The sequence below is a fragment of the Eleutherodactylus coqui genome, chromosome 6, assembly GCF_035609145.1.
Source record: "Eleutherodactylus coqui strain aEleCoq1 chromosome 6, aEleCoq1.hap1, whole genome shotgun sequence".
Lineage (NCBI taxonomy): Eukaryota > Metazoa > Chordata > Amphibia > Anura > Eleutherodactylidae > Eleutherodactylus > Eleutherodactylus coqui.
In genome coordinates, this window is record NC_089842.1 from 124472987 (window position 1) to 124486040 (window position 13054).

Sequence of the window (13054 nt, forward strand, 5' to 3'; positions counted from 1 at the left end):
TGTGTAAATTTGGCTTTATGTCCTATTTAGACGGCTTGAGAGTTGTCTAAATGACTGCACGAGCGCTGACGTAGCCACTAAGGTCATTAGCGATTATGCAGAGCGTTTACACAAGCAGAGTTCACCGCTGGATCATGAGCTTCTCGCTCAGCGCTTCACCTTGTTTATAAAAGGCTGAGTCAGAATCCCACGATCCAGCTATGGTTTTTATACTGAATGAGAATGAATATAAGGGCTTATTTAGACAGGCATATATTGGTCGGGTTTTCTCGGCCGGCCGATATATACGCTGTCCCTCTCTGCAAGTGGAGGAAGTGGGCCGGGCCAGGAGCTAATGCACTGAGCTTCTGCCCTCTGCCACTGCTTGCAATGGGAGGGCAAGATGGGGGCGGAGCTACATTCCGCCCCATCCCGCCCCTCCGCCACTGCTTGCAATGGGAGGGCAGGATGGGGGCGGAGCTACGTTCCACCCCATCCCGCCCCTCCCATTGCAAACAGTGGCGAGGGGCGGAGAGGGGACGGACGCTCAATGCACTGCTCCCGGCACGCCTCCTTCACTTGCAGAGATGGACAGCGTATATCGGCCAGGCGTGAAAACCTGACCGAAATAGGCCTGTCTGAATAAGCCATAAAGGATTTTCTTGTGTTTACACAGGGCAATTATCGCTCTATTTCGTTCGTTTGAACAAATTTGAGCGATAATAGTCTCGTGTACATGGCCCTTAAGGCTGTATTTACCTGATGTGGTCAAAATTGCACTGGAACAGCCAAGCATATTTCGGCAGAAATCGAGCCAAACTGCAGCAAAATCTGTGTGATTTTGACCCCACCTCAATCGTCTAAAGTTGCTGGTCCACATTCCCTCGGTAAGGGAAGGGGGCGGGATGGGGCGGAGCTAGCGTGCTAAGCTCCTGACACCTGTAGGCTGCCAGCAATGGGACGGGGTGGGATGGGACAGGAGCTTAGCAATTAGCTCCTGCTCCGTCCCGCCCCCTCCCACTGCAAACAGCTGGCAAGGGGCAGAGGGAAGGGCGTGGGAGTTTAGCAAACACACTGCTAAACTCCCTCCCACCTCCCTTTCCCTGGCAGCTGTCATAGGCTCCCATTGGAGTCTATGGCAGCAGCCGTATTTCAGCTGGGAAAGATAGTTCCTGAACTATCTTTCTTGGCTGGCATAAAAGCACCTGGCCGAAATGTGCTATCTTGGACCACCGGGCTCTTTTGCATGGCGGAAAATCCAATGCTTCAGATGGTAGCGTACATCGGCCGCCCGTGGAAACTATATATGCTTGTGTGAATGAAGCCTTAAGCAGCATAAAGACAGAAATATTGGGTTAGTATTTTGCATCAGTATTCGTTATCTACATTTAGGAATGGGTCCCATATAGGGAAGAAGTGCAAATCATTCCATTATAGTTTTTCCCTGCAGGTTTCACTCCTAGTTTTGGCTCACATATACAGGAGCCAAATACTGCCGTCTGAATGGGGCCTTACACTGATCCCCTAGAACATTAAAGCCACTGACAGGTGAAGTTAATAACCTTAAAAAGATATTCCCAACTTGGCTTTTTATGGCCAAAATGGGAAAACCCAGCGCTCTGTGATGACCATCTGTTGGAAAGAGTCCAGTGCCGCATTACTGAAGTGTGCTGTGCTACGCTGTTTCCATAGCTCACATTCACTTCAATGAGAAGCGTTGGGCTGAGTGCTCGGCTCTTTCAGTAGGCTTTGGTTGGCAGCTGGTAATTATTGCAGGAGTTTGCCATCTTAGTTATAAAAACACCACGATGGGAATACCTTTTTAACCCCTTAAGGACATGGCCTACTGTGTCCAAAAGCACACAACGATTTTTGGGGGATTTTCATCTCCACTTTTTTTTTCATCGTCATAACTTTTTTACTTTTCCATCGATATGGCCGTATGAGGGCTTGTTTTTTTGTGTGGCGAACTGCAGTTAATATTTGTACCAGTTTTGGGTACATATTATGTGTTGTAAAACTTGTATTAATATTTTTTGAGAGCAGGAAAAAAAAAACATCAATTTTGCCATTTTGTTTTTTTACAACATTAATCGTGCAGCATTTATGACAGCATACATTTTTTTCTAAGTATTGTCAGTACAATTACAACAATACCCAATACTATTTTTTTTAGGTTTTTCCACAATGAAAACCCTTTTTTGCAAATTAGCATTTTTTTTCTATGTTCTTGTATTCAAAGTCCCATAACTTTTTTATTTTTCCATGGACAGAGCTCTGTGAGCGCTTGTTCTTTGCAGGACGAGCTGTAGCTTGGTACAATGATACCATTTTGGGGTACAACCTGTCTTGTAACAATGACACCTGACAAAGGGTGGGATATATTAGGCAGCAAGGACCTGAATGACGTATGTTTTAGGCCCTTATAACCAACCAATTTTTCAGGTTTTTTTTCATCATTGCATTCCAAGAGCCATAACTTTTATTTTTCTGTTTACATAGCCACTGTATGAGGGCTTGTTTTTTGCAGGACAATTATTTTGTTAGGTATGTTTTGTGATGTCACAAACTCATAGAGTGGGATTATCTGAGGACGACTGGTGATGTCACAGAATCAGGAGGTAGGGTTGTCTAGGAGGTGCTAATGATGTCATAAAGTGAGTGCTGAGGTCACAGAATGAGGGGGCAGCATTATCTGGGGACAACTAAGAATGTTACAGAGTGTAGGGTCAGGGTTATCCGGGCTAATGATGTCATAAAGTAGGTGGACAGGGTTATAATGTGAAGGCTGGTGATGTCACAGAGAGTAGCGTTATCTGGGGAGAGCTGGTGATGCAGCAACCCATTTTCAGTTGCTATAAGTGGTGACGTGGTCTTTAGCTTTGTACTGCCCTTAGCAAAGAAGTGTTATAATTCTGTTGCCAGCTGTAGGTGTTATTTACCTGTCTGTGTGCCCGATGAGCTTCCAGAAATCACTGTGGGGAGACTTTTTGGCAAAGCTGATCCTGTTTTACTGTCTCTACCTAAAACAAAGGTGCAAGTCAACAACAAATTGTTAAAGGGGCATATGACAGTAGACAAAAAGGGAACTGCCTTTGTTTTTACTAGAAAGAGTGCCACTCTTGTGCATGGGTCGTGTCTGGTATTACAGCTTGGAAAATAAAAAAAAGAGATAGACTCAGAATTCAATACTATTATAAGCAAAATCAAAACTATGAATTGGATTCCTTTAAAATATAACTTTTATGAAATTGCTTAACAAGAAGATTGCACATGGAAATGAAGTCCAGTATATAGTGCAGACGTATATATTTTTATATTGTGGTTTATTGCTATCCATAGTGTCAATGTTATCCCATATTCAGATAGCTGTTTGCATTTATTAATCAGCAGGTCAATACTGGAGAGAATGATGAATGGCCAGAGATTAATCGGGGTGTGCATTCCCCATAAAGACCAGTAACACCAAATAGGTCATCATAGAATGGTAGAGTTGGAAGGGACCTCTAGGGTCATCGGATCCAAACCCCTGCTCAGTGCAGGATCACTAAATCATCCCTAACTGGAGGTGCAGTGAAACCTCCAGAGACATCCTCCATAGTCTGATTGTCGGCACCTGCCACACCATCCTCCAGCATTTCACGAGTATGATTGTCTAGCTGTGTTCTGAGTAATAACCGTGACACAAAGGGTTAACAGCATGGGATAACAATGCCTGCAGTCTAATACAGCTTTAAAAGATAGAACAGAGCTCCCCCAACATGTTTCATCACCGAAGTGGTGTGTTCAGGGGGACATAGGAGGTATGAGGGCACCGCCTGAAGAGGTCAATGTTTAACCCCCTTCCCGCAACAGGGCGTAAACTTACGTCCTGGGGATAGCGCGAGATCGCTTATGATATCGCGCTATCCCACAGCGGGAGCCGGCTGTCAGTTATGGCCGGCCTCCCGATGCAACAGTGTAGAGGGAACACTATCCTGAAAGGCGATCCCATTAGTGTGCATACAAGAGGCAATACTAAGGTTTGTAAGGCCCGGTAAATAAGGGGTTAATTGTCGCCATATGTATAAGTAAGTGGAGATCAGAGATGTTTATAGAATAAGCTGGCTCCTCCTAAACTTAATGGATCATTTTCCTCCTTTAATTTCTCCTTCCAACAGGCTAATTGTTAAAAGGTCAGAGAAAGAGGGGAAAGGGTTAAAGGGGTTGTCCCGAGGCAGCAAGTGGGTCTATACACTTCTGTATGGCCATAATAATGCACTTTGTAATGTACATTGTGCATTAATTATGAGCCATACAGAAGTTATAAAAAGTTTTATACTTACCTGCTCCGTTGCTGGCGTCCTCGTCTCCATGGTGCCGACTAATTTTCGCCCTCCGATGGCCAAATTAGCCGCGCTTGCGCAGTCCGGGTCTTCTTCTTTTCTGAATGGGGCTCCGTGTAGCTCCGCCCCGTCACGTGCCGATTCCAGCCAATCAGGAGGCTAGAATCGGCAATGGACCGCACAGAAGCCCTGCGGTCCATGAAGACAGAGGATCCCGGCGGCCATCTTCAGCAGGTGAGTATGAAGACGCCGGACCGCCGGGATTCAGGTAAGCGCTGTGCGGGTGGTTTTTTTAACCCCTGCATCGGGGTTGTCTCGCGCCGAACGGGGGGGGGGGGGGGGGGGGGTTTAAAAAAAAAAAAAAAAACCCGTTTCGGCGCGGGACAACCCCTTTAATTGGTGACTGATAGGTACTTGCAACAACTACACACCTAACCCAGACCAGAACCGCCATTTGTTATTCCCCAAAACAAAATAATAAAAGGTAACCGCCTAATAGCAGCCCTAAGCCAGCGCACTAAGGGTTAATGTCACCCGTGTGCTTTCGAGCGCTGCTGACAGTTGTTATAGCAATCCAGGTGGCACCTAAAACTCTCCAACAAGTTTAAAACCTAAGGGGAAGACCCTATTAACTAACAGCACCAAAGTGATAAGACTAAGTCGGCATCATCGGTGTGGCAGCCCGACAGATGATATCGGGCAGCCGATTAACACTGCACTAAAGCTGACTATCTGGAATAATGATAGGCTATCTCACTAAACTTATTAGGGTTAGGTGTGGACTTGTTGCAAGGACCTATCAGTCACCAATTAACCCTTTCCCCTAATGGGACCGCCTTTCAGGATAGTGTTCCCTCTACCCTGGAAGTGTTAGTCCTAGGTCCTTTGAGGTGGCCCTAATTGTCATTTAACCCTTTCCTCTCCAATACTATACCCGCTTGGGTTTAATGGTTTTTTAGCACTGGACATCAGCTAAATTACCACATAACATACACTCACAATACTTCTCTCTGTCTATCTGGAATTTCGTGATTTACCCTGTCCTAGGGAAACTCCATGTTTTATAAAAAAAATAAAAAGGTTTTTAATCTTATCCGACCCAATGACCATGCTTGACAAATGATGGAAGGTTATTATCCCATGTATTGTTAAAATATAAGCTTGGGACTTTTTGACACGTAATATCCATCTAACAGCAGGACCAAAAAAAGATTTCCAAGAAAAGGGGTTTTATTGCAGAAAAGTGGAAAAACCTAAAAAATGTATCATTGTAACCGTACCGACCTGCAGAAAAAAATGTATTCTGTCATTTTATGCTGCATGATTAACGCTGTAAAAAAAAAATAATAATAATCTATGGCAGAATTGATGTGTTTTCTCTCCCTGTTATCATAAAAAAAGTAATAAAAGTTTTACAATATAATCTATGTACCCAAAAATGGCGCCGATAAAAACTACAGTACACCACGCAAAAAACAAGCCCTTATACGGCGGCATCGACGAAAAAATAAAAAAGTTATGACTTTTGAAAAATGGAGAAGAAAATCCACCAAAAAATCGTTGCGTCCTTAAGCCCAAAATAGGCCATGTCTTTAAGGGGTTAAAAACATTAAACGTTGACCTCATGGGACAGTCATATGGCTTTCCTCCATGTGAAATGCTGGAGGATGGTGTGGCGGGTTCTGACAATCAGACTATTCAGCACCATAAAGTAGGAGCTGTCACACCGATTGCAGCAATTTGCCTGCTGTGTGTATCTGTGCAGTAGTATTGGGGAAACTTGCATTTTATTGGCACCAGCCAAACACAGAACTAGTCCTGCATATTCAGGAGCTGCAGCTAGCCACACCCACCCTGCCCTCCAGCCAATAATTGGCAGCTCTCTGTCAATGTACAGTAATAAGCAGACAGCTGTCAATCATTGGCTGGAGGGCGAGGTGGGTGTAGCTGGCCTGCAGCTCATGAATATCCAGGATTACTTTAAGTAGTCCTCTATACATTTGCTGCTACTGATAAAATATAAGTTTCTCCATAACTACTGCACAGATCCACACAGCAGACATATCACTGTAATCCACGTGTTTGTCACTACTTTTTGCTGCTCTCAGAGAATAGAGCAAAAATATGGTGACAGAATCTCTTTAAGGCCCTATTCACACGAGCCTTTTTATGCGGCTAATTTAGTCGCGTAAAAAACAGCGACTTTCTGAAGCATTAGATTCCAACAGATCCATTCAGATGAGTGATTTTTAGCCGCATAAACACATCAGAATCATACGGCAGCCGATTTTATACGCCTTATCTGTCGGCCATTAGGTGCTGGCGGTGCCCATAGACTCCTATGGGAGCAGCAGAAAAGGGAGAGAGTCTAGCAGCGTTCAACTCTGCGAAAACATTTCAGCTGACTCTAGTGACACATTAGAAGCCAAGTCGAGGATTTATGCCGACCGAGGGATTTCTGGGTTCCAGCATATATTTTCACTTATACCCCGCAGTCGCTCATGTGAATGGACGAGAAAACGCAAATGTTGGCAGCAAATTGATCCATTTTTCACATCACACATTTCTCGGTTGCGGTGCAGCCAGCATGAGGGCTCTTTCACAAGGCCGATATACGCTACCATCTGATGCACTGGATTCCAATGCATCGTATCACATGTCCGTATTCCCGCAGGCGTAAAAACTCCCGGCCTCGCCAATAAAGCGCCGGGTGCTTTCACGCCGGCCCGGAAAGATAGTCCTGGAACTATCTTTCGAGCCGGAATACGTCGGCTGCTGCATGGGCTCCTGTGAGAGCCAATGACAGCGGCCGGAGAAGGGAGGTGGGAGGGAGTTTAGCAAAGTTACTGCTAAACTCCCTCCCTCTTCTCTCCTCCCCTCCGGTTGTTTGCAATGGGAGGGGGCGGGGTCACGCCCACTCCTATTGCAAACAGCCGAAGGAAAGAAGAAAGGAGGTGAGCCAGCGAGAGGGAGGGAAGGGGAGGCAACGGCATTGCGGCCTCGGCATATATGCGCCGCGGCCTGTGCAGTCTGAATGGGCACACAAACATTTGATTTGTGCGCCCCTTCACACGTTTTTACGGCGCCGGCGGGCGCATGAAAAAACGCCATGGCCGTGTGAAAGAGCCCTAAGGCTGAGAGAAGGCTAACTGCACTGTCAACCACCATGATCAGTACTTTTGTCATATATCTGAAGTGCTGAGAACCTTGAGAGATATTTACATCTCTATGTGTGTGACAGGTACAGGCCGCTCCTCTTATAATGATGCTGCGCTATTATAAGCTGTCAAATAAGGGTTATTAATAGAGATGAGCGAACGTACTCGGCCACGCCCCTTTTTCGCCCAAATACCGCGATTTTCGAGTACTTCCGTACTCGGGCGAAAAAATTCGGGGGGCGCCGTGGGTGAGTGGGGGGTTGCAGCGGGGAGTGGGGGGGAGAGGGAGAGAGAGAGGGCTCCCCCCTGTTCCCCGCTGCTACCCCCCGTGCCGCCACGCCTCCCCCCGCCTCCCCCCGAATCTTTTCACCCGAGTACTGAAGTACTCGAAAATCGCGGTGCTCGATCAAGTAATTACTCGAAACGAGTACGTTCGCTCATCTCTAGTTATTAACTATTTAATAACTGAGAAAGTGGCTGGATCAATCACTTACGCTTTCTTTCATAACTCTTCTCATTGTTGGAACGAGCTTCACTCTGCTGCTTCTCTTTTTCAATTTGTTCCTAAAAAGACATCAAATTGTATATAAAAATTTCTTAAGAAATAAGAAGAAGCCGTGCCTGCGGTCAGTATGTGCAGGTGGGCAAATTACTATTAGGAAGCATTCTTTTCCACTGCAGTGTGCAAGGCTCCTACACTGCACAACGGCATCTTATGTACCGTGCAAAAGGTAAACCAGCCTGAAAAAGCTTCCACTAAACCAGTAAGCTGTGGATGCAATTTTGGATGGTCACGTGTGTCAAATGTCGTTAAATATAAGGGGCTTGCCCAGGATTGGAAGATCTTTCTTCCGAAAAACAGCGCCATTTATGTCCCTGGGTTACATGTGGTATTGCGGCTCAGCCCTATTCATTTCAATGCAGCTGAGCAGTAACACTAGACACTACCCATGGCCAAATGTAGCGTTGTTTTTGGAAGAGAGCAGCCATGTTTTTTCTAAATATGGACAACCCATTTAAGCGTGTTTTCAAGAGCAATCAGCAGATCTTTGATGCAGCTCTGGATGCGAAGACTAGAATGTAAGACATGATGTAATGCAAGAGCAGCACAAAGTACAGTTAGTAAGGCAAAGTAATTACAAAGTGACTCAACATTGATTATTTATGCATTTATGCACCTCACTCCCAGAAATGTAATTCTCATGTCCCCAGTGTCTCACCATCTCCAGCAGCAGATGCTCCTCTCTTTCTTTCTCTTGGTCCAGTAAATCCTTTTCAAAGAAGCGTTTCTGGAACTATGTAATATAAAAGAGATACAAGTCACAGCAGTGCTGCAGGATGATCGTACGTGTGCACTGCCGTTAAAAGGCTACTACTCCTACTGTCAGCGATACTGTCAGAGATACTGATGTAAATGTATCTCAGCACTGGAGATATGAGACATAAAGTAGTGATCATGGGGACATGGGGGTCTCCACACTTCCCGTCACTCATCCCAGTGAAGAACATTACTGTACATATACATGGCTAAAAACAGGGGCCAATAGGATACATTACACCAGAAAGCAACATAACTTATAGCTTCAGGCCAGGGATTCTGCAGGTCATTTGTTTTCACTGTCCATATCGCTGTCTTGACTGCAGAAAAGTTACATATAGGGGTATAAAAAGTGATTCCATTGGCTTACATGTGACCCTTGCTGTATTGGTCAAATGTATTGTGTACAGATTTGCCCAACATCCTCATTTATGAGACTAAGGGTACTTTTCAACAAGCCAACTGTTGGCCAAAAAATTGCACAAATGAGTAATTTCAAGTTATAGGCATCCCGTATAAAACCGGGATCTAAGATGGTACTAAGCAAGAAGTTGCTCACTAGTCGCTAGCAGCTTCGTTTCAGCTCACTTAAATGAGGCAACTAATGAGTGACTTTTGACTCGGTGTAAACAGGCAGTCGTTCATCTAAGAATGACTGCCTGTTCACAATGAATGGAGTCTGGTGGCTGGAAGAGATCTGCCCACTCCGCTTCCTTTCACTGAACCACTATCACTCCTGTGTTGAAAGCGCTGGGGCGAGATTCATCCGTGTGAAAGTACCCTAAACATATGCATTTACATCTGTGACCCATAGACACCCCTGCACACAGGCTGACGTCTACTCTAATATTTGCTGGGGCCAGGTCTGAGTGTATGTACTGTACATACAGGTTAAGCCGTCCCTGCACAGCCCAATCTGACAACTGGGTAAGAAGCAGTAATATATTGGGGCGACAAGGTGATGGTTGGAGGTACCCCACAAGTACTTACTGTATCCATAGTCAACTCCATCCGATCCAGCTCCAGCACAGTCTAAAAAACAAATAAAAGCACCTATATGTAATATACAGCTGCAAAGCATCCTACACAAACATGTGCTCAGCAGTGTAGCTCCACCATTTTCAAAGTCTTGCTTTGCTGTCGGTGAATCTGAACATTATAGAGAGAGCACTGATACACTGCTACACACCCTGCACTTTTGTTCAGGATGGGTTTTTAGCCACCGAGTGTAAGCAGTGAATGTGTCCATTCACAGACAGGAAGCAGAGATCTTGAAAAAAGGCGTATTAAAAACTTGCAGGGCCATTTATGATACATTGTTTAAACTTAATTGATGTGAAACTGGACCAGCTCTTTAACGGCTCTTTTTCACGAGTGTATATCGCCCGGCCATTTTCACGGCCGGCTGATATACGCTGTCATCTGATGCATTGGAACCCAATGCATCAGATCCCTTGGCCGTATTCCTGAGACGTAAAATCGCCCAGCCAGGCCAATATAGCGGCGGGCGTTTTTATGTCAAGCGCAAAAGATAGTCCTGGAACTATCTTTTGGGCCAGAATACGTTGGCCGCTGCTAAACTCCCTCCGTCTGCTCTCCTCCCCCCTCACAGGCTCAATGTTAGATTTGTGTGCCCGTTCACAAGCTTCTTTGCCCCAGATGATAGCATATATCGGCCAGCCATGAAAACGCCGGGCGATATACCCTTGTGGGAAAGAAGCCTAAGGTTGTATTATATGTACTATGTGCCGGCATGTGTCATCGCTCACCCTCTTCACCACGGCCAACACGTCCTTGTCTTTCTCCTGGCACAGCAATTTCCTGACGCACAATTCCAGCTGTTGCAGCAAATGTTTGTCTGCTGGCAGCTTCAGCGTCGATTTCAACTTTGGGAACATGTAACAAACCTTCATTCTGTGGAAAAGAGAGCATTTCACATGTGAGCGGCTTCTATGGACGAGTGTAACCCCAACCGCTCCTAATGTCCTAAAACGGATCACAGACGTAAGGGTAACGTGTCCCATCCACAAGACCATGAGTGCTCAGAGCTATAACAAATGCTTTACTCTCGCCAATGTTTATAATGCTAGGGCTGCAGTGTGATTGACAGCTGTGCTCCTGTTCTTTTACGCTGGGTTCACACGGGGCTTGTTCCGCTGCAGCCATCTCTCCCCACAGGGAGGAGAGAGACGGCAACGGAAACGGAGATAAAATAGACATGCGGCGGCTTTGAATTCCGCACCGCATGTCAGTTTCAGTGCGGCTTGGCCGCAACGGACTGTCTGCAGTGTGTGGACGACTTTGCTGCTTAATCTTGGGCTTAAGATTGCCGGCAGAATTTCCATGCAGAAAGTCTGCACGGAAATTCCGCCCCGTGTGAACCCAACCTTATTGGTTGGGATGGGCATCATTTCTCTTTAAGGAGAGCACCTAGAAGGTGAGTGAGTAGACTAATAAGGCCATGTTGCTCCTCTGAAAAATATGCAAATAAGAAAAATGGAACAATACCTCTGCGGCGCCACCTATTGGATGGCAGCAGTCCGGCAAATCAATGTCAGACCCTTTATACAAGTTTTTATAACAAGGATTGGGAATTGACCAAAAGCCAGAAAACCATACACATACAGCTGTTTCAGGGTGATTGTCCTCATCAGTTTGCAGTATGTGTTCTGGCTTGGCTAGTGAGAGGCCTATGACGTGGGTTGGGAAAGGTATCATCTCTCCTTAAGGAGACACCTAGTTTTTGAACCTTAATATCAGAGCCCTGGTGTCACCTTTAATGATGTTTTCAGGGCACTAGACATTACAAAACTGCAGGTAACAGGTACAATAAGAGGACGAAAAGCCCACCTTACCTAACATTGGCCACTGGGTCACTTGTTAGCTCCAGGACAGAAAGGTAAAAGTATTTACAGAAGAAAGACTTAGAGAAGAACTCCATGATGTATTCACACGTGTCCAGAAACCGCTGTCTGTTCCAATAGCTCTTTCCTTGGCCCAATTCTGGAATATGAGATGTGAGATCTTATAACAGTACAAGAGACATGACGGATTCACTCAAAGTCTATTGAAGATCACTGGGCTCTTACGTTCCACCAGTTTCTGGATGATTTCATGCCTTTGTTCTTGCTTACGGTTATAGCGTAAAAATATGCACAGGGTCCGACTTGCCGCCTTCTGAACTGGTAAAACATTCTAGGAGGAAAAGAAAAGATTGCTCATCAAACAATCTCTGTGCTGAGTCACAAGAATAACACGTCCCACAGTAAAGGCCCATTTACACGCAAAGATAACCATCTTTCAAATGATTGAAAGTTTTAGTGATCTTTTTGCATAAAGTGTTAATGGCCACTAATGTCCATTAACACTTTATCATCTTCATTTGCATATAAAAGTGTCTCCAGGAGCGGTTTGCAGAGCCCAACTTGTGATTAGACACATGCCCAGCTGTGCGAGCAGCTGCATTGTTCTCTTCAGGGCTGCCAGCAATTAACAATGTTATCTGCCGACTCCTCCTGGAGAACACAGCCTGTAGTCTACTGGAAATAAATGCTCATGGCTGTATAAATAGGTGCTGTATAGAGGCATTAGAGGGGGGCTACCAAATTACACACTCACCCAGGTTGCAATTCTAAATAAAGATTACTAGTTAAGGATGAGGAGTCACGTGACTCACATTATTTAGGATGATGGTGAACATTCGATGCAGGAATCGGTAATAAATCTGGTCACTAGATATAATATGTGGCAGGCAGGAGAACTTCTGCAGGATTTTCTCATGGCTTCTCCATTTCAGTGAGTTGGCGACTCTTTGCTCCGCTGAAGTTAGAGCCGGGACCAGGTCAGGTACAATCATAAGCTGCAGTGTAAAGTAACAGCTCATCAGTCCAGGGAGAACAGACTGCAAAACCTCAACTCACCACAAGAGGGAACTATTGGAAAAATATGTAAGATCTACCCCCGCAAAGCAAAGGAAACTCAATTTATATAAAATAGGACATGTCAGTATCTGGAGAAGGTATTGTAGTTACTAATGACACATGAAGCAGACCTTGTTGTCCAATCCTGAGTTGTCCCCTCCACTGGTCATAAGCTCCAGTGTTTCCGGGAGGTGATCTAACAAAGCGTCCACTACCTGTAACCAGAGAGGAGATAATTAATGATATAATACACAGGTAAAAGTCAATCTGTGGGAAACCGATAGACGGATCTCTACATGACAATGCTGAACTATCATAGGTCATGAAAGGAAGCATTTTCATGGGGACAATGGA

General features: G+C 45.2%; 1 protein-coding gene across 3 annotated transcripts in view; it reads right to left on the reverse strand.

Annotated features, from left to right (window-relative positions):
• The window catches only part of PPP4R4 (protein phosphatase 4 regulatory subunit 4), a 102099-nt gene that overhangs the window by 4876 nt on the left and 84169 nt on the right, over positions 1–13054 (reverse strand). For 2 of the 3 annotated variants that reach the window (XM_066607505.1, XM_066607507.1), the window contains 9 exons: positions 12832–12915; positions 12457–12639; positions 11870–11975; positions 11636–11783; positions 10550–10694; positions 9771–9812; positions 8683–8757; positions 7957–8026; positions 2922–3002 (listed from right to left, as the gene is read on the reverse strand). In XM_066607505.1, coding sequence (XP_066463602.1) covers positions 2922–3002; positions 7957–8026; positions 8683–8757; positions 9771–9812; positions 10550–10694; positions 11636–11783; positions 11870–11975; positions 12457–12639; positions 12832–12915 — 934 coding nt within the window. The remainder of the gene's footprint in view (positions 1–2921; positions 3003–7956; positions 8027–8682; positions 8758–9770; positions 9813–10549; positions 10695–11635; positions 11784–11869; positions 11976–12456; positions 12640–12831; positions 12916–13054) is intronic. The other variant, XM_066607506.1, reaches the window with a different exon arrangement.